Here is a 26,004-nt window from a genome sequence, read left to right on the forward strand (position 1 = left end):
TCACCACCTTCTTAGGCTAGACTCATAGAATCCTAGAGTGGGAAGGGGCCACAGCCGACCAGCTCCTGGCATTCTTGGAAGAAACTTTGGCACTTGATCCAGGCTTCCGTCCTGGCCATGGAGTGGAGACGGTGTTGGTCACCCTGCTGGATGACCTCTGTCACCAGCTGGATAGAGGCAGGTCAGCCGTGCTGGTCCTCTTAGACCTGTCGGCAGCCTTTGACATCGTGGACCATGAGTTATTGGTCCACCGCCTTGCCAGCACGGGGATACAGAGCACAGCCTTGCGCTGGATGCTCTCCTTTCTCCAGAACCGGACCCAGAGGGTTGCTGTGGGGGATGAGTTCTCACAGCCCTACACTCCGTTGTGGGGTCCCTCAGGGTGCGGTCCTCTCCCCCACTTTGTTGAACATCTTTATTATGTATGTATGTATGTATGTATGTATGTATGTATGTATGTATGTATGCATTTATTTATTTATTTATTTATTTATTTATTTATTTATTTATTTATTACATTTATATCCCACCACTCCCACAAGGGCTTGTGGCGGCTAACAAGATAAAACCCCAATACATAAAAACCCTAATAAAATAATTAACAATTTTGATCAAACTAAATGTATTAAAAAGTACCGGACCGAGCACCGAGCCCTGAGGTACCCCGCTACTCACCTCCCTCCAGTCTGATGAAACACCATTGACAAGAATGCTTTGAGTGCGGTTCTCTAACCAATTCCCTATCCACTTAACTATCTGAAAATCCAGATTGCAGTCCTTCAACTTATCCATCAGAACATCATGGGGAACCTTGTCAAAAGCTTTACTAAAATCCAAGTAAATGACCGAATTTCCCTGATCCAGCAAACCTGTTACTTGGTCAAAAAAGGAAACCAGGTTGGTCTGGCAGGACCTGTAGGAGACAAATCCATGCTGACTTCCTTGGATCACCAAATTGTCCTCCAGAGGTTTGCAGATTGCTCCCTTTAATATCTGCTCCATTATCTTCCCCACAACAGAGGTCAGACTCACTGGTCTGTAGTTTCCTGGGTCATCCTTCCTCCCTTTTTTGAAGATCGGAATAACGTTTGCTCTCTTCCAATCCTCCGGGACATCTCCAGTCCTTAAAGAGGTCCCGAAGATGATGGACAAGGGCTGTGCAAGTTCTCTGGAAAGTTCTTTGAGCACTCTCGGGTGCACTTCATCCGGACCAGGGGATTTGAACTCATCCAGTGCAGCTAAATGCCTCTCGACAACCTCTCTGTCCATGTCAACCTGCCACCCAGACACTATCTCTTGGCTACTGCCATCTCTAGATGGGACCTGTGGGAAAAAAACAAATGTAAAATAGGCGCTGAGCCTTTCTGCTTTCTCTGCATCCTCCGTTAGAGTTTGTCCATCCGCACCCAACAGTGGGCCTATTGCCCCCTTTACGTTTGCTCCTCACATAACTAACAAATCTTTTCTTGTTACAGTGGGCTTCCCTGGCCAATCTTAGCTCACTCTCAGCTTTGGCCTTTCTGATGATTGATCTACAGTGCCTAGTAACCTGTAGGTACTCTTCTTTAGAGCTCTGTCCTTCCCTCCATTTCCTGAACATTTCCCTTTTCTTTCTTAGTTCCTCTTGAAGTTCTCTGTTCATCCAAATAGGCTTCTTAGAGCTCCTGCAGTGTTTTCGTCTTTCTGGGATAGTCATGGATTGAGCATGCAATAGCTCTTGTTTGAGTAGCGCCCACCCTTCACATGCTCCCTTCCCTTCCAGCATTCTTGTCCATGGTATGACACTCATCATGTCTCTGAGTTTAATTGGATCAAATGGAGTATCATTTCCAGAGGTGATGGTACCACTTTACTCTGGTCTGGTTCAGCCTCACTTGGAGTACTCTGTTCAGTTTTGGGCACCACAGTTGAAGAGGATGTTGACAAACTGGAACGTGTCCAGAGGAGGGCAGCAAAGATGGTGAGGGATTTGGAGACCAAGACATATGAGGAAAGGTTGGAGGAGCTTGGTCTGTTTAGCCTGGAGAGGAGACGACTGAGAGGGGATTTGATAACCATCTTCAAGTATTTAAAAGGCTGCCATGTAGAGGATGGAGCAGACTTGTTCTCTCCTGCTCCGGAGGGATGGACCAGATCCAGTGGGATGAAATTAATTCAAAATAAATTCCATCTAAGCATCCGGAAGAAGTTCCTGACAGAGTGGTTTCTCAGTGGAACAGGCTTCCTCGGGAGGTGGTGGGCTCTTCATCTTTGGAGATTTTTAAACAGAGGCTGGATAGCCATCTGACGGAGAGGCTGATTCTGTGAAGGTTCAAGGGGGTGGCAGGTTACGGTAGGGTTGTGAGTGACCTGCATAATGTGGGAGTTTGACTACATGATCCAGGAGGTGCCTTCCGTCTCTCTGATTCCACGATTCTACCTCCTGAAGGGCAGGAAGCAGACAGTGAGACTGGGTTGGGAGTGACAAAGGGAACCTGCCCCCCTTTTCAGTAAGGGAGTGTAAGGGAAGAGGAGAGCAGTTCTCAACCCTTTTAGATTCAAGTGGGTAGCCATGGAAGAGTGCTTGCACTCGAAAGCTCACGCCTTGAATAAATCTTTGTTGGTCTTAAAGGTGCTACCAGACTGATTTTGTTGTTCACCCTTTTAGTTTGTGTCCTGTGTATTTAAAAGTGTTGTTACTTTATCTTATGTGGATTGCTGGTTGGATTATTAATTTACAAATCTTAAAGTGTAAATAATTCAATGAATTTTTGGTATAAAAAAAGTTGCTGGTGCTCTAGACCAGGGGTAGTCAACCTGTGGTCCTCCAGATGTTCATGGACTACAATTCCCATGAGCCCCTGCCAGCAAAAGCTGGCAGGGGCTCATGGGAATTGTAGTCCATGAACATCCGGAGGACCACAGGTTGACTACCCTTGCTCTGGACCACATAGCCCATTTGGGTCATCCTAGCACATGGTTGAGGGGGAGGGGAGGAAAATTAAGCAAAATTGGATGGTTTCCAACTCTCCAGGTGGGACGCAAAGATGCAATGTTTTAACCTCAAGACATCAGGAATCTAGTCGAGGGGCTCACTGTCCCTCTGGAAGGGTTTCTCCAGTCAGTGAGTGGCGGCAGAGATGCAGGAGAGGTGGGCCCCACCCTGGGAAGGGGGTGGAAGGCTGGAACAGGGCCCACAGGCTTGCATCAGCCGGGGAGGTGGCCTGTTCCGTCACAACACTTTTGACTCTTCCATTTTCCTTTAGTTGTTAGGGTGGGTGGGGATTGGGTGACCCTCACCAATGGAATAGCCTAGCCATCCCCCCCCCCCCCATCATTTAAATCCGGACCTGAGCAGTTGGCCTCTTCCGATGTCCTTGGTGGGCCATCCTTGCAAAGAACGTTGTGTGCAGCCCAGCGCTTGCAAAAGACATCTTGCAACTGGTGTTTTGGGAGCATGAAGGGAGCCAAATAAAGAGATGGAATTTTGGTGGGGGGGGGAAAGGGGGAGATTGGAAGTTAATTTTTGTCCCAGCTCACTGTCCCCCACTTCTTGGGCCGCTAGACTCCAGTAGCTATTCAAGGTTGGAGACTCAACTAGCCTTCCCCATGTCTCAGTGGTTTTGGTGTGCCATCTGCAGGCGAGCCCTAAAACTGCAAGCCAGTTTCCACAAGGGAAGTCTACAAGCGGGGCATGAAGGCCTTTCTGTGCCCTCCCCGCCTCAACAACCAGAGGTAGGCTGCCTCTGAACCTGGAGGTTTCATTTCACCATCATCATGGTGAATAACAGACCCTATCCACTGTGATTCCACCTAAAGCCATCCCTGTAAAAACTCACCCATCTTGTGGCAGGGAATTCCATTTATCCGCTCCGGGTAGTGCTTACTGGACAGGAAGACGAGCCCAAATGTAAGTGACCCCCTAAAAGCATTCTATTCCCCCCAATTTTTTTAAAATTTCTGGACATAATTATAATGTGTGCCAGTGTAAGGCATTCCCCGTTTTAATATGGTGTATCTGGGGTGATGAGCCTCTTGTGGCGCAGAGTGGTAAGGCAGCCATCTGAAAGCTCTGCCCATGAGGCTGGGAGTTCAATCCCAACAGCCAGCTCAAGGTCGACTCAGCCTTCCATCCTTCCGAGGTCGGTCAAATGAGTACCCAGCTTGCTTGCTGGGGGGTAAACGGTAATGACTGGGGAAGGCACTGGCAAACCACCCCGTATTGAGTCTGCCATGAAAACGCTGGAGGGCGTCACCCCAAGGGTCAGACATGACCCGGTGCTTGCACAGGGGATACCTTTACCTTTATCTGGGGTGGGCTGGGGTGGAGGGCCTTGTTTGGCATTTCAGTAAGTACTGCGGGGTTTTTGGTTGTCCCAGATGGACCTGTTGTATAGGCAGAGGAGTGGGAACCCCAATTCAAGCAGTGAGGACCTTTACCGCACCGGACCTGTCCTGCCACGGGATGGGTGGGACGATCCAGTTAGTTTAAACCTGGGGACTTGCACAGAGCCAATCACAGGCTGTGGTGGGACCCCGGGATGGTCTAGAACAGGGGTAGTCAAACTGCGGCCCTCTGGATGTCCATGGACTACAATTCCCAGAAGCCCCTGCCAGCGAATGCTGGCAGGGGCTTCTGGGAATTGTAGTCCATGGACATCTGGAGGGCCACAGTTTGACTACCCCTGGTCTAGAAGCTTGGGTGGTGGGCTGTGGCTCTCTAGTTCTCGGATGAGATCTAATAAAAAACTGATGTTTCTCTCCACAAGGAACTCCAGGCCTCATTGAGACCACCATGTCTTTCAACAGACCTGTCTTTCAACCCCCTCCTATCCCTCCTGCCTCCTCCACTTCATACCAAGAGCTAGATGGGAGGGGATGATTTCCCCCTGGGGGAAATGCCTCTCTCCCTATGGGATTCATTAACATTTAAAAATGTCCCACAAGGTCCTGTGTGGAACAGAGTGGTCCTCTGTGTCTGGCTTGGTCCAGATACCATTAGGCGGGTCCAAAAATGGCAGTATGGGGGCTGCCAATGGTTCTGTGGAGCTCCCGCACACAGTAGCAGTCTATCGTTGAAGACTGAGGCCTCCTGAGGCCAAGCAGCAGGGGAAGGCTGTGTGCATGACTGCTTGTGGCCACCACACTGACTTGGCCATGTTAGAGGAGGATAGCAGGACTCCACAGGCCTTTTTGGCTTGTCTGGCGACACTGTTTGTGAAAGCAGAGTATGGAGCTTCCCCAAGGAGAGGCAGTCTACCCAGAAGATTGGCAAGACTTCTTGTCCTGTCCAAGGACTTCCAGACATGTTGCGTGAACCAGAGCCAGAGCCATTCTTGGTTTGGGGGCACTCCAGACGGTGCGGAGACTGTGGTGCAGAAAGGTGGGGGGAAGGGATGCCCAACCCCCTCCAACTGCAGCTTTGTGGAAACCTGCGGGCGCTCCCTGCAGCTGGGTGCCAAGAACGGCACAGAACGCAACTGGTCGCACCAACAATCTGAGACCACATCACTTCTGGCTCTGGAGGCTTTTTAAAACTGGATACAGAGAAAAGGACCAAGCTGGCGTTCCTCTCCTTCAGGGGCCCTCTGAGTGCCTTTCCTCTGGCCCCCTCCTGAGCTTGGCATGGGGAATGGCTTACACTGGGGGTAGTTTAGCCTGGGCCAGAATTCAGAGGCCATATTGGGTCTGTGCTCTGTGCTAGCTGCATGTAACCCTGCTGGTCTATAACCGCTGCAAGTTGAGTCAAAAGGCACCTTGCGTCTGTGGAATAGCCTCCCTGTAGGGATGCAAGCCTCCAGGTGAGGCCCGGGAATCCCGGATTACAGTATCTCCCATCTACAGCGCCCCGGAGAACATGGTTTTGTACCCCGCTGAGGTCTGTGCCCCCCCAGCCCCAGCCCCAGCCCCAAATCTCCAGGAGTTCCCCAGCCTAGGTCTGACAACCCTACCCCTCCATCCCCTGGCCATTCACTTCCAGCCCAGGCAGGAAGCCTACAGCTCACCACTTCTGTGTCCTCCAGGCTTTGCTGGTAGGAGCCCTTGCAGGGTGGGAATTGCCTGTCCACCACACACCCAATGACGTAAGAAGAAGAAGAAGAAGAAGAAGAAGAAGAAGAAGAAGAAGAAGAAGAAGAAGAAGAAGAAGAAGAAGACGAAGACGAAGACGAAGACGAAGACGAAGACGAAGACGAAGACGAAGAAGAGTTGGTTCTTATATGCCACTTTTCCCTACCCAAAGGAGGCTCAAAGTGGCTTACAGTCACCTTCCCTTTCCTCTCCCCACAACAGACACCCTGTGGGGTGGGTGAGGCTGAGAGAGCCCTGATATCACTGCCCGGTCAGAACAGTTTTATCAGTGCCGTGGTGAGCCCAAGGTCACCCAGCTGGTTGCATGTGGCGGAGTGCAGAATCGAACCTGGCATGCCAAATTAGAAGTCCGCACTCCTAACCACTACACCAAACTGGCTCTCTTCCTTGTTCTCCTAAAATATGGGGCTGGCGCCTCATGGGTGCTGAAAGGTTTTATATGCCCCTGACCCATTCTCCATTGATTTAAAATATTTTATTGTGCCTGGAACAAGCCTCTCTTGGCCTGGCAGCACAACAATTCCCCAGATAATCTGTTGGCCTCGAACCATTTGCAGAACAACGAAAAAGGGGGATGAAGCTTGGAGGGGGGGGGGGGATGTTGGGTCAGACGAACAAGGTCAACATGAGGCAAAGTTTTCAGGCTTCCCCAGAAGCTCCAGCTGCAACTGTGAGGTTATTCATGTGCCACTGGCTAGATCACTGCCGGATTTCCCTAAAGCCGAAGCCAGAAGGAAGGGGAAAGCAAAGGGAGCAGGAGGGGAACAAGGGAGTGCCTATTTGCAGAAGACAGTTGAAAAATGTAACCAGACCATTATGGGAACACCCCAGCCCTACAGCAGCAGCAACAACTGGGGGCCAGGTAGGTGATGCTGTGAGCAACCCGCCCCCTGGAACTCTCCCCCTCCTCACAATTTCAGGGCTTCCAGCTCCATCAGAAATCCTCCTCTTTCAGCCGCAGGACAAGCCAACAGCATCTGCCCCCATCTTCCGCACCCAGCACTCACTGCTGCCTTCTTCCCCCACATGCACAGGACACTGCAAGCCTCACAGCTTCACCTGTTGAGTTGCCAGCCATCAAGCAGCTGTGCCGAAGCTTCTGCTTCCCTCCCGAATGTAAAATGAAAACCCAACCATGAATGACACAACTCCCCCCTCCCCCAGTTCTTCTCTCCAAACCTTTATTATTTCAGACTTGAACATTCACAGCTTTTGAAACAAATGCCACTCAAAAGGGGAGGGGAAAGTTATTCAGTCCACCTTCCATAATGCACGGTTACTCCTTCCTTTCCTAAACCTACTGAGTACAAAAAAAGAGAAAGGACAGACACGGAGAAAAGGGAAAGTCCCATCAGCGAGCGTGGCCTGCACCCAGCCCGGGCAGGACAGACCCGTTGTTTTCTGGGGGGCACAAGAAGCTGTTCACGTGGGAGGCTTTCTTCTGGAGCGGGGCAGGCCACTCAGGTGTGGAAGGGGAGCCGGGGAGCTTGGCACAGCCCCACGGTTGCTGGGTCTTGTATTCCAGGAGCATGTGGTGCTGGGGCGGGAGGCCCACGCAAGCCCTAGGGCAAGACAGAAAGGGAGGGGGGAGTCAGTGAAGACCCTCCCTGCAGAGGGAATCCTGGCCCAGGGACACAAACACCAAAACAGCCCAGGCAGGAAGCAGGGAGAGCAGGGAAGAAAGCTGGGCTGGGAGGAGGGGAGGGGCTGCATGAACACAGCGACGTTCGACTGCATCAGACCCATGACTGGCCGTCAGTCAGTCAGTCTTGTCTGCTCTGGCAGGCAGCGTCTATCCAGGGTGTCAGGCAAAGGTCTTTCCCATCACCTCCCGCCCAGTGTTTTTTTACCTGGAGATGCTGCCTGGGATTGAACCCAAGACATTCCGAAGAGCACCTAAACAAAGATGTCCAAGTGGCAGAAGAGCCACTCAGCTCTAGCTGGTCCCACTGACACCTGGGCCTGCAGGTGAGAACCAGGCCAGGTTCTCCCCACAAGATGAAAGAGGCCTCCACAGCGACAGGAAGCATCAGGGCAACATGGTTCAGAGAGAACCTCTCTTGCCGATCCAATCAGCAGGGCCCAGCTTCCTTAGAAGACTCGGATACCCCCTCACTTCTAGGATGGACGAACCGAAGAATGGGATTAAACCGTGAAGCAGCTGCAATCCACAGTGGCCACTAAGCGAAAGCAGCTCCACAGAGAGTTCCCAGCTAAAGATCAGCAGAATGCAGGCAGTAAGCCAGGCATCCCCATAAAGGCACTCAGATGAGTCAGGATGGTCCACAGTGCCCCCCCCCCTTTGGAGCAGCTCTGCTGAGAGGCCCAATGGGTTTCGTGGGGCAGGGAGCAAGATGCAAAAAAACACCCACCTTGCTCAGACATGCTCCTTCAGCAAACGACACCCAAGCGCACATGTGAATGGTTTTCACCCGCTGGAAGGAGTGGGGGCGGGAGAGGGAGAGGGCAATGCCCCCACCTGCACAGACCATTCTTAATGCTTCTCCAAGGGTCCCTCCAAATAGCCCACAGTGTTCTGTCAAACTGGTTACTGTGGCATGAAGCGTATTTCATAGACGGATTAACACATGTTGTCCTTTCAAGGCCTGAATTCAGAATGAGACTGACCTTGTTTTCTAGAGTGGGCCGACCTAACAATTAAGTTCTCTCTTTAAACGCACCAGGTTAATGTGACATTCAGTCCAACGACAGGAGTTTAAAACAGCAACATGTGACTGATCCTTTAGCCACAGGGCTGTTGCCAAGTGAGGTCACAGAAAACAGGGGAGATGTTTTAAGATTGTCTTTGACTCCTGTATGTCCTATGGTGAGTCAGCAATTTGTTCTCAAGGATATGTGTTTTCATTTCGACGTGCACTTTGTAAATGTAATCACCCTGATGAGGTGTCGTCTGTAACCATTAGTGGCCCTATAATAATCGGACAAAGGGCCAGAGGGTGGAGCATGTCCAGGGCCCTGGGAGCAGGTTTCTGGGCCAATCAGGGTGCCCCTCCCTAGCCTAGCCAGCTGCCAGTCTCTGCCCCACATAAACCTCTCTGCGCACCTGTGGCACCCTGCTGCTCCACCCAGGTGACAGCGGCAGCCTGCAGGGCCTGGCGGCAATCCCGCCAGTGAGGAGGAGGCCTGAGAAGACATGCCAGCGGCAGCATGGAGGAGCCACTACAGGCACGCAGGACAGAGAGGAGCCTGTGGTGGTGGCGGGCCAGAGGAGTTGACAGCGGCAGACGGCCCTGAGAGCTCTTGCAGGTTGGGGACGAGGCAGTGACAGCCAGCCCTGGGCCCGCTACCCCCACTGGCAATGTGCGCTCACCCCACCGCCTTGGAAGGGGAAGGTTGCCGCGGCAAGGTGAGGCCACTCCGCGCCTCTACAGAGCTGCCTCCCCCCCAATCTTTCTCCCGCTAGCGCCCGCTCCATTTAGGACTGCAGTGGTCTTTCTCGCTAGTGCATGTATTATTACAGAATAATGAATACCATTGTTTGTATTAGTTTGCATTCTATAAGCTGTACTGGAGAAGACATACTTGGAACAGGATTGCCGTAAGTCGCAAAGTCCACACTGTATTTCCTACACGGGTGCTTTCTAGTACTGAACTTGTCATATATCCCATCTATGTTAGCCCGTGTTTTCAGGACAGTGGTCCTTCATACCAATTTCACCCACACAGAGTCTTTAGCTCTGGGACAGGTGGCAGGAAGTGGGTGTTTTGTGAAGGCTCCGACTTCTGTGATGCACCGAAACTGGAACGGGGGCTCCATTCTCTGGGAGGGGGGCACAAGTTCTCTTTGTTGCCCATCCTCTTTGTCTGGGTGAAAATGGGTTAGAGTGGGGCCTGCGCTTCCCTCCTTGTCCTGGTCCCAGATGGAGACAGGGGCTACACCTAAGGCTCCACAGTGACCGTTGCCCTTACCTGAAGAAGTTCTCTATGGCGGCCCGCTGGCGGAAGAGGGCGTTTACCACAGGGGTGCCATGGGGCACCAGGGGGGCCTTGCAGAGGAAGCTGAGCAGAGACAGGACGCTGTGGAGGGGCTGCAGTTCTGTCTCACCCTCGATGCCCACACGGATCCGCTGGCAGAGCTCGGTGAGGATCACCAGGTCCAAGATGATGGGTGCGGCCAGGAGGGAGTCCTGTGGAGGGGAAGGGGAGATGTAGCCAAGAATTGGAAGGGACCTAGTTGGCCACTGCCCCAAACATCTGCTCTTGCCTGCCCCGGCTCAGCACAAGGACTGGGGGGGCGGGGAGGACCAACCACATCTCCACCCTCTCCCTGCCCATCCCCCGGGCACTACATGGTTCTTCACCTCACAAGTGTTGTGTATCACAATGGTGTTGGTGCCCCCCAAGGCGATCTCCGACGTGTACTCGTCCAGGGCCCGCTTGCTGTCGCCCACGCAGGGCACATACTTGATGACCACCTGGGAGGGGAGAGGCTGTGAGGCACAGGTTCACTCCAACTGGAACACTCCTGGCTATTTGGGGTGGATGCTAGGACAGGGGTAGTCAACCTGTGGTCCTCCAGATTTTCATGGACTACAATTCCCATGAGCCCCTGCCAGCTGGCAGGGGCTCATGGGAATTGTAGTCCATGAACATCTGGAGGACCACAGGTTGACCACCCCTGCGCTAGGAGACTTCAGTTTCTCCTAGACCAGGGGTGTTGGTGAACTACAATTCCCATGAGCGCCTGCTAGCATGGTGCTAGCAGGGGCTCGTGGGAATTGCAGTCCTTGGGTATCTGGAGAGCCACAGTTTGGCCGCTCCTGCTCTGTCGTACACCAGAGACTCCACCCTCCAGGGCAGCCATTTCTCCCAGATCCCGTCTTTCCGGAGATAGTCAGGTCCCCTGCAGAGGAGGCCTGCCCTCCGCCCTCCGCCCTGCTCCAGAGCCTGACAGCAACGCACACAATGGTCTGGCTGCTCCCCCGGCCCATAGAGGACAGGGTTGGACTGCACCAGGTCGTCAACCACGCTGCTCTTGGAGACCTCCTTGGAACGGAACTGGGCTGGCGCTGAGAGGTTGTAGCCATCATTGTTGCCCAGGTGGTTGTAGCTGACGATGGAGACGGGCTGCAGGGGAAAAAGTGGTTAAAGGAAAGAGAACCCCCAGGCCACATTCTGAGACCTTAAGAAAGCTGCCCTGTAAGGCCCAACTCCCGTTTGCCTGCCTGCCTGCCCTCTTACATGGCTTTACAAGGGGATCAGATGGATTCACGGAGGAGGGGGCTCTCTGGGGCTACTAGATTTTGTTCTTCTTCAAGGAGAGTAAAAGAGTATCAACTGAGGGCCATTCCGCACAACAGGCAATGTCGCTAAATCTGAGCACTATTGAAAGGCACTGCAAGCAAAAGCAGCAGGTCTCGGTAACGCACACAACCGGTCCAATCGAAAAAAAGGCTCTCCCACTAGCGCTGTTCTTGTAACGCGCATGTTTCCGGTCTTGCCAAAATCGCAACAAAGGAGGCGATATTTTTCCGCGCTTCCTCCCGCTCCTGGCCATCAATCAAACAGACCAGCCAATTAACTGTTGTGTTCGTGCTTCCCTTTAAAAACGTTTAAAAAAAACAGGAAAACAGTAGCAACGTATATTCATTCATTCGATGTATCAGAAAGACCTTTTTCGCTGGCTTAGGAGCTGGCGCTTATTCGTTTACACGCTTTTTAAGGGGAAAAAATGTTGATCGAAATGCCGGAAGCTCAGGTGCGAGAGATTAGGGAGGGACATACTTGCTTCCACTATACTGAGAATGCACATGTCTTTTTGGATGTGTTGCAGGTTGTTCTCAAGAGTCCACTTTTGTGGATTCTCCGAAAATCGCTACATCGAAGCGATTTTTGAGGGAGTGTTGCAGGAGTGTTGCAGATTATGTACGACGTCGTGAATAATGAAAAATAAATAGCATTACACAATGGTAACACTTCAGCAACATTAACGCTGTGCGGAATGGCCCTGATTTCTAACTTTCTGAAGAATTATTGCAAGATGAGCAGATTCCCCTGATAAAAGCCTGTTTGCAAAATGCGCAGGGAAATTTTTTTGAAATTCAGTTGTGTAATAAAATCATTTTTGCCTGATTTTGCGCCTTCAGCCTTGGCCTCATCTCTTGTCTCCGCTGACTGGGGTGGCCCTTTATTTTCTTGTGACTCAAGAGGCAATACACCAGCGCTCACCCAACCTGCTTGGCGTTCGTAGAGGAGGGCATTGTCCATGTACCCAACGGCCCAACCCACCAAGCCTCACATGCCTTAAGCCCTGAGCTGATCAGGAAATCCACCAGGACGGACTTGAGCTTCGTCTGGCCAGACTTGAAGTCATCCCCTGCAATGAAGACCCCTCTCTGGATGGCCAGCTCCACAGCCCCAGGCACAAAGGTGTTCTGCGGGGAGCCATTGATGAAGGCGCAGCCCTCCAGGAGGCTGGCCACAGCATACAGGGTAGAAGGCGAAACCTCCAGGCCACACTGCAGGGGAAGGGGGGAGAATCATAACACCTTCAGTGGCAGCCAGCCCTTCCCCGATCCCAGGGCAGGAGGCCATCCACATGGACTTTGACAAGAGTGCCCTTGCAGTCTCGGCTAAAGCGCCAGGCAGTTTCCAGTCTAGGACAGGTGGGCCTGAGCCCCGTTTTGCAGAGCACTCTTCTTCAATGGGAGTGCCTCAGGCAAAAACCGCACCACTCAGGGCCAGAACCCGTTTTGATCAGGCCCCCAATGCTGAAGCTAGAATGGAATCCCAGCAGCAAACACAAAAGGCCAGCAGGTGCCTCACCTCGATGGCCTTCAGCAGGTGGGCAGCTGTGTCATTGAGGCCGGGCTGCACATCGCAAAACCGCTCCGTGTTGGCTGTCCAGAGGACGATCACCTCGTCTACCCCGCTGGAGTTCTTGAAGTCCCGAATGTCGTGGCGGATCTGAGCCATCTGTGGTGTTGGAAGGGGTGAGTTCAAAGTTTTAGGTGCCACAGACCATGCTTTACCAGACAGCCTGGGACCAGACACTTCTTCTTCTGTGCCTGAGCACTCCCTGTTGGACCTCTGAGCACTGCCGACTAGGCCTAAGCCAGAGCCATGGGGGCATGAAACATCACACAACTGGAGGAAATGCCCACCTTGGCCCTTAAGAATACAGATGGCCACTTACTCCACAGGCGGACATCTCAGTGTGAGCAAGATCCAGGCTGCATATGCTGAGTTTTAGGCCCATCCTATACATAATGAGTTATATAGTATGCATTGTTGTATAATTTATGGAATGCTCATTTTGCATTTGATCCCTGAGGAAGGCTATTGGATTAAACATGTTTGGTTCTTCTACATGGACATAATTTGTACCTTCTTAACCTGTTTTTACATGTTTGGACATTTGTCTATATATGCTGAACCATACCTGGTTTTTAAAAGCTATTTTAGCACCTTTGAATGTATCATAATTTAAAATATTTTTGTACATTGGCACTGCATACTTATCTTTATCCATCCATGGTTCCTCTACATATTTGTGAAACAGCCTGTGGGTGGAACATGTCCGGCTGTCCAAGTTGGAATAGGGCATGAGTTCTGATTGGCCCTGCCCCGACAGCTCCCATCCTCCCTCCCTGGACGCGAGCCACGTTCCTCTCAGCCACGCCAGAGATAGAGACACACAGAGCCCTGCCAGACTGAACACGAGCCCTCATTCCCTCCTATCGCTCCTGCTGCGAGGGAGACAGAGAAAGATACAGAGAGCTGCCCTAGCTGCTGACCAGCCCTGCTTCCCTCCTAAGTACACACTAAGTACAAGGTTATTACCTGCTATGGCTCCTGCTGCCATGGAGGGAGAGACACAGAGAGAGCCGCCCCTGCTGTGACAGAGGGAGAGACAGAGAGCCGCTCCAAACTGCACACCGGCCCTGTTTCCCTCCTAAGAACAAGTCCTAATTACCTGCTATGCCTCCTGCTGTGAGTCACACCAAGACACACGCAAGAGGGAAAGAGAGACAGAGAGAGAGAGATTTGCACCTCCCGGTGTCCCCTGGGGCCTAGCACCCATTGTATTCCTAGTTGCAATGGGCTTTCTTGCTAGTAATAATAATAATAATTTGGTTTCTCTCAACCTTTTGGGTTACCTTTCTTCTGGAGCATTCTCTTCCCACCTGCTCCCTTGGTCACACTCATTACTTGACTACAGTTAAAAGAATGAAGCTGCACATGAGAGACACTTGGATCGCCTTTAGCCTGAACTATGCCACTATTTTTTATAACACCCCCCACACACACAAAAAAAAGAAATAAACAGCTGCACAAAGCCTCAATTTCCACTTAGGAAGCAGAAGGACAACACCAGGCCTCTACCTTACAGAGATGGACATAAAACATTTCTATGCCTTTGGAGGAGGGAAGCCTAGATAAGAAGAAACATTCCATCATAAAGTTTGGGGGTTCAGTGACTTGGGAAAGTCCGACTATCTTCCCACCACAAAGCTTCCAAATCCTCCTAGTACAGAACACCCGGCAGGCTATAAGTCATCGAATCCAATACCCTTAGCTGATGCTGCTATGTCTAATCGTAGTTCTAAATCTGAATCTGTTTTATATATAGACTATACTGGTTTTTACTGTGTTTTAACTTCTGTAAGTGGCATGTCTGAGAGGGGTCTTCATCAAACAAACAAAATTTATCCTCCAAAGCAGACATTTTCACCAGGGGAACTAATTTGTTGTCTGGATAACATTCATAGTTCTGGGAAATCTCCAGGTGCCACCAGGAGGTTGATAACTTGCTTGGTGTAGTGGTTAGGAGCGCGGACTTCTAATCCGGTGAACTGGATTTGATTCCCCACTCCTCCCCCATATGAAGCCAGCTGGGTGACCTTGGGCTACAGCCCTGATAAAGCTGTTCTGACCGAGCAGTAATACCAGGGCTCTCTCAGCCTTACCTACCTCACAGGGTGTCTGTTGTGGGGAGAGGAAAGGGAAGGTGTATGGAAGCCACTTTGAGACTCCTTCGGGGAGAGAAAAGCGGCATATAAGAACCAACTCTTCTTCTTCTTCAGTAATCTCAGGGCTCTCTCAGCCTCCCCTCCCTCACAGGGTATCTGTTGTGGGGAGAGGAAAGGGAAGGTGAATGGAATCCACTTTGAGACTCCTTCGGGGAGAGAAAAGTGGCATATAAGAACCAACTCTTCTTCTTCTTCAGTAATCTCAGGGCTCTCTCAGCCTCACCTCCCTCACAGGGTGTCTGTTGTGGGGAGAGGAAAGGGAAGGAGATTGTAAGCCGCTTTGAGACTCCTTCGGGTAGAGAAAAGTGGCATATAAGAACCAACTCTTCTTCTTCTTCAGTAATCTCAGGGCTCTCTCAGCCTCACCTCCCTCACAGGGTGTCTGTTGTGGGGAGAGGAAAGGGAAGGAGATTGTAAGCCGCTTTGAGACTCCTTCGGGTAGAGAAAAGTGGCAGATAAGAACCAACTCTTCTTCTTAGCCCATTTTTAGTCCACCCCAGAGAATCCCTTAAAAACTTGCCCAGAAGTGGTACCACACCTGCTTTTTGGACAAAAATCCACTGGTTGATGGCCACTAAGTGAAAAGCAGCAGATCCAGGCAGCCACCGACAGCCCGATGCCACGGACAGGCCCAAGGCGTCCCAATGCTCCTCACCCTGAGCTCCTCCGGCACCCACCTGCTCAGCCTTGGTTCCCGTCAGGATGTTGTCTGCTCTCTTCTCCTGGTTGGCAGCAATAAATTCTGGGTTGTAAATGCCTGGCCGAGGCTTCAAGCCCTCCATGAACGGCCGGAGCTCCTGCTGCAGCGACCAATCCAGAACTTCGGCTCTCCGCATGGCGTCGGCCAGGTTCATGCAAGAGATGTCCCACCCTGGTGGGGGAAGACAGCAAGCTCCAAGCAAGCAGCAACTGGGAAGACCTCCCGCCACACCCAGGAAGCCCGGATCAGCCAGCAGGAGGCCAAGGTGCCCCCCATGGAAAGATATGCGGAGATTGATGCTCCGCATCAGACAGACTGGTGCTTGCTCTTGAAGGCAGCCTACGGAGCCTGCATTTCAAAATGCCCCAGAAGAAGGAACGTACCTGGACCAAAACCACATTAAAAAAATACAAAACTCAGAGCGGGTAGACTTTTGCTCTCAGCGGCAGCCTCTCTGCTTAGCTCGCCAGTCCCAGCTGGCCACCTTCACGGTGTGCTGTGGGCACACACACAAAAGCGGTGACCCTCCTTGAGCTACGTACCGTCAAAGACGATGTTGTCGGGGTGCACCATAGGGAGGAGGTCCCGGAAGGGAATGTAAACTTCTCCAGACGGGGCAGTGCCCAGGGACACGGTGGAGGCTTGCAAGAGAGACCCGTAATAGTTGGCATGCTGAGGGCCAGGAGGAGAGAGAGGTGGCATCAGAGCAGAGACAGGGGTGGGCTGCAGCTGGAAGGTCAGGGGGAGGTTCTACTAACCACCTCATGCGGAGAACATTCCCCACCAATGGACAGGCTGTCAGAGACCTTTGACAATGTTGTGTCTGACTCCCAGGATTGCCTATGGCTTACTGGACCTCTCTTGCTCTCTAACTCCTCTACCTGATAGGGCCACGGTGAGAATGTAACAGAGGAGACAGAACAAGATGCAGCCATGCAACAAAGCCAATGGCCACACACAAACACAAATTCATGGAGTCGGGAACGGACAGATCAGCTCACTCCCTTTGCAAGATGGCAGGGGGTAAACCGGCCCACCCCTGAACTGGCTAAGTGAGGCAATGCAGACGCCCAGAAAGTAGCCTTTGTACAAGGCATAGGAGCCCAAAGGAGCTCCTCTGACTTGAACTCAGCACTGCCACCGGCTGAAGGCTAGCCGCATTTGAGACTGGCCTTCCAAAGTTCTTCAGGCAGCTAAGAACATTAAATCATCATTATAAAAATAAACGTACCCATGCCTCATCCTGCAGCAGTTAGACAGACCTAGATCTTTTTAAAAAAGGACTCATTTGTAGTTGGGAGCCTGACAGATAATTTCATTTGATTCCTTTATGCCCATCACCCAGGCATCTGGGCATGAGGGAGTTTGAAATCAAAATTTAATTTTGAAATAAAATTTCCCAGGCAGCCCGGAAAAAGACAAGCACCCACCCAGCCCATCATCACAGGAAAGCTCTGCCCTTCACCTCTTCCCAAAATACTGTGCAGGGGGGGAGCCCAGAGGGAGGGAGTTTTCTGCCGTTCTGGACTCTGTTCCTGGCAATGGGAGCTCCAGGGAGCTCCAGGGAGCATGAGCCAGTCACGGCTACCTGCTTTTTATGGTTCTGGGAATGCAGAGAGAGAAGACACAGCCCTCATAACGGAAAGACAAATGGCTCACTCACCTTAGTGCCTGCCTTGGTCACCCAGGAGAGCCCCAGCCGATTGGCCAAGACTGTCGCAGTCACCGTGGTGCCGTTGTTCCCGCCCCAGCCAACCAGCATGACGCCCAGCTTTGGAACATGCCTCTCTGTGCGGAAGGTGAGTTTAGTGGAGCAGGGCTTCACCTGTGGGAAATCCGCCCCCACCCCACCCCGCATCGGACACTGTAAGCTGAGGAAGGCTGACGGCTCAGACAAAGACAACAAGCGCACCACCTGCGTCCTTTTGGAGCCCCTTTGGCTCGCCACTACCAAAGGGGAGCTTAGCAGATGGGGGCTGTTTCTGCCGCAAGACAAGAGTTTATACAGAGTGCCATTCTGGGCAGAGGAGAAACACACAGAGAATTCAGCTACTCCCCCCCACTCCCCAATTTCTGGCCTTTGTTGCCCAAGTCCTCGTGAAAGCCAGCCGAATGTGGAAGCGCGACATCTACAGAAATCTCCAGGGATGGGGTGGAACTGCAGTGCCTGGATCTCCTGCTGGGCCCTCAGTTCCCAGATGAATGCGGGACCCAATCCATGGGGAGACCCAGTCTTAAGCCTCCCTCTTCAGGAGTCCTGCCTCAGTTTCCCTCACCCTCCAGGGCTAGAGGGGCAGCAATCTGAGAACAGGCTTCCTCAGTCACAGCACCCAAATTTGAGAGCTCCTTACCCAGGGAGATTTGCCCGCCTCCCTCTATCGGTGAAGCCCTATTGTTTCTTCTGGCATAACCTCACTAAATGGCCCTGCTCCTTCTAGTGCTGCGGGTGGGCTTGCTTGCAAGTAGTCATGGGATTTTGGACTTTATGATCTTGGGGAAGAGAAAAGCTGTATGCAGTCACACATACAGGCTAGACTTCAGGAGAGCAAATTTGAACAAACTTAAAAGTTATGCTGGCTGGAATCCCATGGTCAGAAAAACTTAAGACGGAAGTCCAAAAAGGTTGGGAGTTTCTCAAAGGAGAAATACTGAAGGCACAATCGCAGGCAATTCCCTTGAGAAGGAAAACAGGGAGGAACCTAAAGAAACCAGGATGGCTCCACAGTTTTCGAAATAACTGAATAATACAAACTCATTTAGGAAATGGAAGGAGGACCTTATAACCAGGGAGGAATATAAACAAATAACCAAGGCTTGTAGGGAGAGTGTTAGAAAAGCTAAAGCTCAATATGAGCTTAGATTAGCAAAAAAAATGCTAAAAACGACAAGAAAGGGTTCTTTAGTTATATTCAAAGCAAGAAAAAGAACAGGGACATGGTGGGACCATTGAGAGGACCAGTAAGTGACATTGTAACAGGCAATGAAAAGAGGGCTGAACTGTTCAATTCCTCTTCCTCAATCTTCTCTTGCAAGGAGAATCATGGTCAAAATCATTTCATGTGATGAGGGATGGGAGTTGTGCCCTAGGATCACTGTAGGGGTAGTCCATAAACACCTAGTTTTTAAAAACGAAACCAAATCCTCTAGGCCAGATGAACTGCACCCAAGGGTACTAAAAGAACTTGCAGGTGTAATTTCTGAGCCTATGTCCCATTATTTTTGACAATTCTTGGAGAACAGGTGAAGTGCCAGAAAATTGGAGGCGGGCAAATGTTGTCCCTATCTTCAAGAAGGGAGAAAAGGAGGATCTGGGTAACTACTGACCCATCAGCTTGATGTCTATAGCTGGCAAAATTTTAGAACAAATCATCAAACAGTCAGAATTGAGCAGCTAGAGCGGATGGCTATAATTACTAAGAGTCAGCATGGCTTTCTCAAGAATAATTCATGTCAGACTGACCGTATCTTTTTTGTGAGAAAGTTACTACCTTGCTAGATCAGGGAAATGCTGTGAACATGCTTGATCTCAGCAAGGCTTCTAATAACGTTCCGCATTATATTCTTATTGGAAAGTTGGTAAAATGCGGGATAGATCCTATTACTGTTAGGTGGATCGAGAACTGGTTGACAGATCGTACTCAAAGGGTGCTTGTAAATGGTTCATCATGTGATGAGAGGGGTGATGAGTGGAGATCCCCTGAGATCCCCTATGTTGTTCAACATATTTATAAATAATTTGGATGAAGGAAAAGAGGTAGTCCATATTAATTTTCCAGATGACACTAAACTGGTAGAGGTAGCAAACACGCCAGAAGACAGAATCAGGATACAGGATGATCTTGACAGGCTAGAAAACTGGGCTAAAATGAATTTCAATAGTGATAAATGTTCTTCATTTAGGTAGGAAAAATCATATGCATCGCTATAGGATGGGTGTGACTTGTCTTGGTAGTGGTACGCGTGAAAAGGAACTGGGGGTCTTAGTAGACCAGACACTGAACATGAGTCAGCAGTGTGACTCGGGGACTAAAAAGGCAAATGGGGTTTTAGGCTATATTAAAAGAAGTATAAGTGTCCAGATGATGTTACTGCTTTACTCCGCTCAGGTAAGACCTCACTTGTAGTACTGTGTTCAGTTTTGGGCACCACAACGGAAGAAAGATGTAGAGAAACTAGAGTATGTCCAGAGGAGGGCCACAAAGATGGTGAGGGGTTTGGAGATCAAGTTGTATGAGGAAAGGTTGAGGGAGCTTGGTCTGTTAAGCTTGGAGAGAAGGTAACTAAGAAGTGAGGTGATAACCATCCTCAAATACTTGAAGGGCTGTCCTAGAGAAGATGGAGCAGAGTTATTTTCTGTTGTCCCAAAGGATCGGACAAGAACCAGTGGGTTGAAATAAATTCAAAAGAATTTTCAGCTAAGCATCTGGAAGAAGTTCCTCACACCTAGAGCGGTTCCTCAATGGAACAGGCTTCCTCGGGAGGTGGTAAGTTCTCCTTTGGAAGTTTTTAAGCAGAGGCTTGATAGTCATCTGACAGAAATGATGATTTTATTAACTTAGGCAGATTGTGAGTAGGTAGGCAGGAAGGGATGTACCAGTGTTTGTCTCTTGTGCCCCTTCCTTGCATACCCAGGGAATTGCTAATTGCCACTGTGGGATGGTAGGTGAATTTCCACCAGGCCAGGCTGGACTTGGAGATTTTTGGTGGGGGTAGGGGGATCACTTGGGCATGAAATTGGGGTCACTGTGGGCGGGCAGGTAGTTGTGAGTTCCTGCATTGTGCAGGGGGTTGGACTAGATAATCCTTGAGGAGCCTTTCCAACTATATGATTCTATATAATTTTAGATAAATATCACATAAACAAGATCCAATGCCCGTTCGTGAGAACTGGCTTTGAAAGACCCTCTCCCCACCGTGGCCGCCCAGCAGACACATAGAGGCGGCATTGCCCCCAGGTGCGGCGTTTCTAGGACTGGTGGGAAGGCCTGCTCCCCACCCCACCCCCGGCGGTGTGGCCTTCCCCTCGGCCTAGCAGCACACCCGGGGCCTGCTTCTAAGCTCGAGGGGAAGGCCTCCTTCTTTACTCATGGTGTCCTGCCGTTTCCCCATCACTTTCTGTCCTGTCCTGGTGAGGGCCTAGATTGTGGCCTCACCCGATTGGCTAGAACTGCTGTCTGTCCTGGTGAGAGGCCAATCGGAAGGCGCTGCGGACTGGTCCCGCCCACTCTCCGCCCACTTAGCCCTTAACGAATTATTAAGACGGGAAAGATAAACCCGACCGCCAGCCTCCGAGAGAAGCAGGCCCCCAACGCATCCCGTCTCCAGCCCTTGTTTCCATTCTTTTTTTTGTCCCTGCTTCGCTTTTTAGGAGAACTCGGCCAGCCTTGCTCAGTTCGCCATCTCCCCAGCACCAGGTTGAAGCTTGCCCTGGCGGCCCAACGACCCCCTTTGCCCTCACAGAAGTTGGAGACAGTTTTGACAGTTTGGCTTCTTGAGCAACTGGAACAGTTGGAATGTCTGCAAACATTCCACAGCCTGGACACAGCCCTTCAGCCAATCAGCACCCAAAGGCCTCGCTGCCATCAGCTCTTAGAGATAGCAAATTCCACGTGCCCCTCCCCCCCGCCCTCCGTGTCCTTACCTTTGGCCAAGATCCCCCTCCTCCCCGGTTCAGCCACCAGGCTTGACTTCTGACCCCACCACTCTGGCCCCTCGCCTCGCCTCGCCTCACCTGTCCCTGACCCCTCCCAAGAGCCTCACCTTGGTTGTGCCCTCCTCCTGGCACACCTGAGCCGTGCTGTAGGTGTAGTGGGCCTCAATGAAGTCCGAGGTGTAGGTGACGTCGGGGCTGTCCACCACGAATGCTGTCGCCATGGTGCCTGCTCTGGGGGGGGGGGACAGGGGAGGATGGCAACCAAGCACAGGTGAAAGCAAAGCCGACAAGCTGCCAAGAGGCTCCCCCCCCTCAATTACAGGTGGCGGCAGGCGCCATAGCATGACCCCACCCCCACCCCGCTGCAGGGCGAAGCATGTCGAAGACTCCGCAGGCGGAGCGGCAGACGCCCAGAAGCAACAATTCACTGGAAGTCAGCAGGGCTGACTCCGGCAGGGGCGCAGCGGGCACCCTCCTCCATGTCCCCGCACGGTGGGGCGCCGAGGCCGAACGGCAGCCCGGGTGTAGCGAGCGGGCCAGCGGGGGCTCCCTTGGACAAGCACCCCCGCGGGGAGAGCCCGCGTCCCAAGCTCGCCCCGCCAGCCTCGCAGGCAGCCAAGTGCCAACTCCCTCCCGGGCAGAGCCGCAGAGCCTGCCCAGCCTCCCCCCGGCAAGCTCCCAGCGCCCTCCAGGCCTGTTGGCACCCCTCGCCCCAAGGACAAAGGCCGGCGGAGCCGCGCGCGCGCGTCCTCGCACCTCCCCACGGCGCTGGATCGCTCGATGGCTCCGGTGCGCTGCGCTGCGCTCCGCTCGGCCCCGGTCCGCTCCGCCGCCGCCGGCTTAAGGGGCTCTCCGGCCCGCCCCCCAGGCTCCGCCCCCGGAGAAGCTTCCAGCCGGCCAGGCCCCCGCACGGGCGATGCCAGCCTCCCGGGCGGGAGGACGCCGCCCGCCTTCAGCCCTGCCCGGCCGGGGGTCCAGCTGCAGGAGGGGAGGCGACCCAGCGCCCCTGGAAACGTCCCTTGCCTGTGTGCCGCCGAAGCTTCTGGGGGCGTTGCCGGGAAAGGAACACCTGATTGTTAAAGGGACAGGGGATTTCTTTCTCCAGCCGGCTGGCAACCCCTGACTGGGGAGTTGGCCCCGGAAAAGCCAGAGGCATGAGGCACAGGTTAGGAAACCCTGGACTTGGGTCCTCCAAAACAGGGGTAGTCAACCTGTGGTCCTCCAGATGTCCATGGACTACAATTCCCATGAGCCCCTGCCAGCATAGGTGGGTGGGGCTCCTGGCCCTGTTGAGCTCAGCTCAGCTCAACTCCACCACCCCACCCCGCCATCTCTAAGAATTGTCCAGGGCCCGAGTGGGATGGGGCTCCCATGCCCCCTTCCAAGGGGTGTCAGCAGGAGTCTGAGCTGCAGACCCAAAAAGTACCCTTTCACATGCATCTCCAGATCTGGCCCATCTCAAAGAGGGACATGTTGCATCTGGGACCACCTACTGGGCTCCCCACGTGCAGGAAGGCAGAGGCAACAGACTCCATAGGTGGCAGAGGAGATCGATCGTAGGACACAGGGCTGCTGCTGGATTTGCAAATTGGATTTCTGAAAAAATGCCTCATCCTGTGTGTGTGTGACAGAAGGGTGGCCATCTCTCTGCAGGACGAAGGGGTGAATCCTGCCTCTTCTGCTACATGAAAAATGATTTGTGCTCATCTCTTGCCCCTGGATTCACACCACAAAGAAGGTAGATGGATTGCTGGTATGATCCCAGTGTGTGGTCAGCTCCCCTGGATTTTGGATCCTTTGGGAAAAAAATTGTTAATAGAGTTGGAAGGGACCTCATGGGTCATCTAGTCCAACCCCCTGCACTACCCAGGACACTCACATCCCAATTGCTCATCTACAGCCCCTCAAAGAATCAGTCTCTCCATCAGATGGCTGTCCAGCCTCTGTTTAAAAATTTCCAAAGATGGAGAACCCACCACCTCCCGAAGAAGCCTGTTCCACTAAGAAACCGCTCTAACTGTCAGGAACTTCTTCCAGATGTTTAGATGGAATTTCTTTTGAATTAATTTCATCCCATTCATTCTGGGGCATTTGTCCCTCTGGGGCAAGAGAGAACAACTCTGCTCCATCCTCCATATGGCAGCCTTTTAAATACTTGAAGATGGTTATCAGGTCCCCTCTCAGTCGTCTCCTCTTATCACATCCCCTCTCAGTTGTCTTCGCTTCCCCAAGGGCATGAACTGAACCCTGGACCCTTCTGTGTGCCAAGCGGGTGCCCCGCTGTGGAGGACAAACTATTCCCCAGTGGTCCATGGGATCCCAAGAGAAGAGGCAAATTTTGATTGGATGAAAGAAAAATCTTGGCTGGTCCATACGACTCAGGCACTGGGGTGCCAAAGGCCCGGAAGCAAAACTGATCCCCCCCACCCCCACAGAAGCTCCCCCCTATTCTTGGAAGTCTCTGCAATGCAGGCTAGCCCTCTCTGCGGTGGGGGGAGGTGGGGAGATCAAGGCCTGGCTCTTTCCCAAACCAGCATGCACGCTGTGCCATCTGAGCACCATGGAGACCAGGCCGTACTGGCAACACTCCTCTGCCAAACAAAATGGCCAGGAAAAGGCCTGGTGTGAAAAAACAGCCCCCCCCCCCAAGAGACCACACCTGGCGCCCACCCAGAACTGTCCAGAATGCAGGTCTCCCAGGTGGCTCCCCCGGCCCCACCCCACAATGCACTGCAGTATCTCTGACCGTGTCCAGGCCCTAGCGTCCTTGTCCTCAGAAGACCCTGCTTCACTGGGGCTCTGCATGCCTTGGTCACCCCTTTCCGACTCAGCGTCTGCTCTTCAGGTCCCCCTGCCCTCCCCCTTCCCTCTCCCCCTACCTCCCCCCAACAGCCGAGGACCATGCTGTGGGCACCAGTTAGGGTGCCTCAGAGCCTTGTGGAAGGGCTTCTTGGAGGCCAGGTGGGGAAAAGGAGCCAGAGGCGAAAATCTGAAGATTTGGCCTGATCCCATAATCTGATTTTACATGCTAAAAATAGCTGGGATGGAATCTCCTGCCAGGAGGGATCTGTGCCCAGGAAAGATGGGCCCCTCGCCTGCTTGCAAAGGTGGTGCCTCAGTTTGGGGCACCGTATGAGGAAAGGTTGAGGGAGCTTGGTCTGTTTAGCCTGGAGAGGAGATGACTAAAAGGTCATACAATGTTGTTGTTGTTATGTGCGAAGTCGTGTCCGACCCATCGCGACCCCATGGATAATGATCCTCCAGGCCTTCCTGTCCTCTACCATTCCCCGGAGTCCATTTAAGTTTGCACCTACTGCTTCAGTGACTCCATCCAGCCACCTCATTCTCTGTCGTCCCCTTCTTCTTTTGCCCTCGATCGCTCCCAGCATTAGGCTCTTCTCCAGGGAGTCCTTCCTTCTCATGAGGTGGCCAAAGTATTGGAGTTTCATCTACAGGATCTGGCCTTCTAAGGAGCAGTCAAGGCTGATCTCCTCTAGGACTGACCGGTTTGTTCACCTTGCAGTCCAAGGGACTCGCAAGAGCCTTCTCCAGCACCACAGTTCAAAAGCCTCAATTCTTTGACGTTCAGCCTTCCTTATGGTCCAACTTTCGCAGCCATACATTGCAACTGGGAATACCATAGCCTTGACTAGATGCACTTTTGTTGGCAGGGTGATGTCTCTGCTTTTTAGGATGCTGTCTAGATTTGCCATAGCTTTCCTTCCCAGGAGCAAGCGTCTTTTAATTTCTTTGCTGCAGTCCCCATCTGCAGTGATCTTGGAGCCCAGGAAAATAAAATCTGTCACTATCTCCATTTCTTCCCCATCCCCATCAATTCAAAAGCATTTTCAGCTTAACATCCAGAAGAAGTTCCTGATGGTTCTCAGTGGAACAGCTTCCTCGGGAGCTGGTGGGTTCTCTTCCTTTGGAAGTTTTTAAAGCAGAGGCTAGATGTCATCTGACAGAAATGTTGGTTTTATGAAATTAGGCAGATTGTAAGTGAGGGAGCTGAAGGGATTGTGTCCATGCTTGGCTCTTGTGGCCCTTTCTTCCATGCCCAGGGAAATGCCAATCGCCACTTTGGGGTCAGGAGGTGAATTTCCTCCAGGCCGGACTGCCGAGGAATTCCGGTTTTGGGGGAGGGGGGCACCGTCTGGACATGGAACTGGAGTCACTGGAGGCGGGCAGGTAGTTGTGAATTTCCTACATTCTGCAGGAAGTTGGATTGAGGACTCTGGAAGTCCCTTCCGACTCCATGATTCTATGATTCTATATGAGCGGAGCTTCTCTTTTGGGCTAGGTGCTCTCCCCGGTCTGCAAATGACCAGCAACCTCACTGTGTCTAGTATATAAAGCAGGGGTAGTCAAACTGCGGCCCTCCAGATGTCCATGGACTACAATTCCCATGAGCCCCTGCCAGCATTCACTGGCAGGGGCTCATGGGAATTGTAGCCCATGGTCATCTGGAGGGCCGCAGTTTGACTACCCCTGATATAAAGGATTACTTTATTATTATTAATTTTTTCTATACTGCCCTCCCCAAACTAGCTGAGGGGGTTGTACATAATACAATCAAGAATTAACAATAA

At 52.1% G+C, this 26,004-nt stretch overlaps 1 protein-coding gene across 2 annotated transcripts; it reads right to left on the bottom strand.

Annotated features, from left to right (window-relative positions):
- Positions 1–7,233: 7,233 nt before the first annotated feature.
- ISYNA1 (inositol-3-phosphate synthase 1) lies at positions 7,234–22,455 on the bottom strand. 2 transcript variants are annotated; one of them, XM_077331889.1, is made up of 11 exons: positions 22,172–22,455; positions 21,523–21,641; positions 17,426–17,587; positions 16,305–16,434; positions 15,740–15,933; positions 12,856–13,005; positions 12,333–12,548; positions 10,993–11,157; positions 10,392–10,505; positions 10,000–10,217; positions 7,234–7,631 (listed from the first exon to the last, which is right to left on the bottom strand). In XM_077331889.1, exons 2-11 carry the CDS (start codon positions 21,634–21,636, stop codon positions 7,421–7,423), a joined length of 1,674 nt encoding a protein of 557 aa, XP_077188004.1. In that variant the 5' UTR covers positions 21,637–21,641; positions 22,172–22,455; the 3' UTR covers positions 7,234–7,420. The 2 variants fall into 2 exon arrangements, with proteins under 2 accessions (XP_077188004.1, XP_077188003.1); XM_077331888.1 differs by having other exon boundaries at positions 21,523–21,646.
- Positions 22,456–26,004: the final 3,549 nt, after the last annotated feature.

This window comes from Paroedura picta, chromosome 4 (assembly GCF_049243985.1).
Source record: "Paroedura picta isolate Pp20150507F chromosome 4, Ppicta_v3.0, whole genome shotgun sequence".
NCBI classification, from domain to species: Eukaryota; Metazoa; Chordata; class Lepidosauria; order Squamata; family Gekkonidae; genus Paroedura; species Paroedura picta.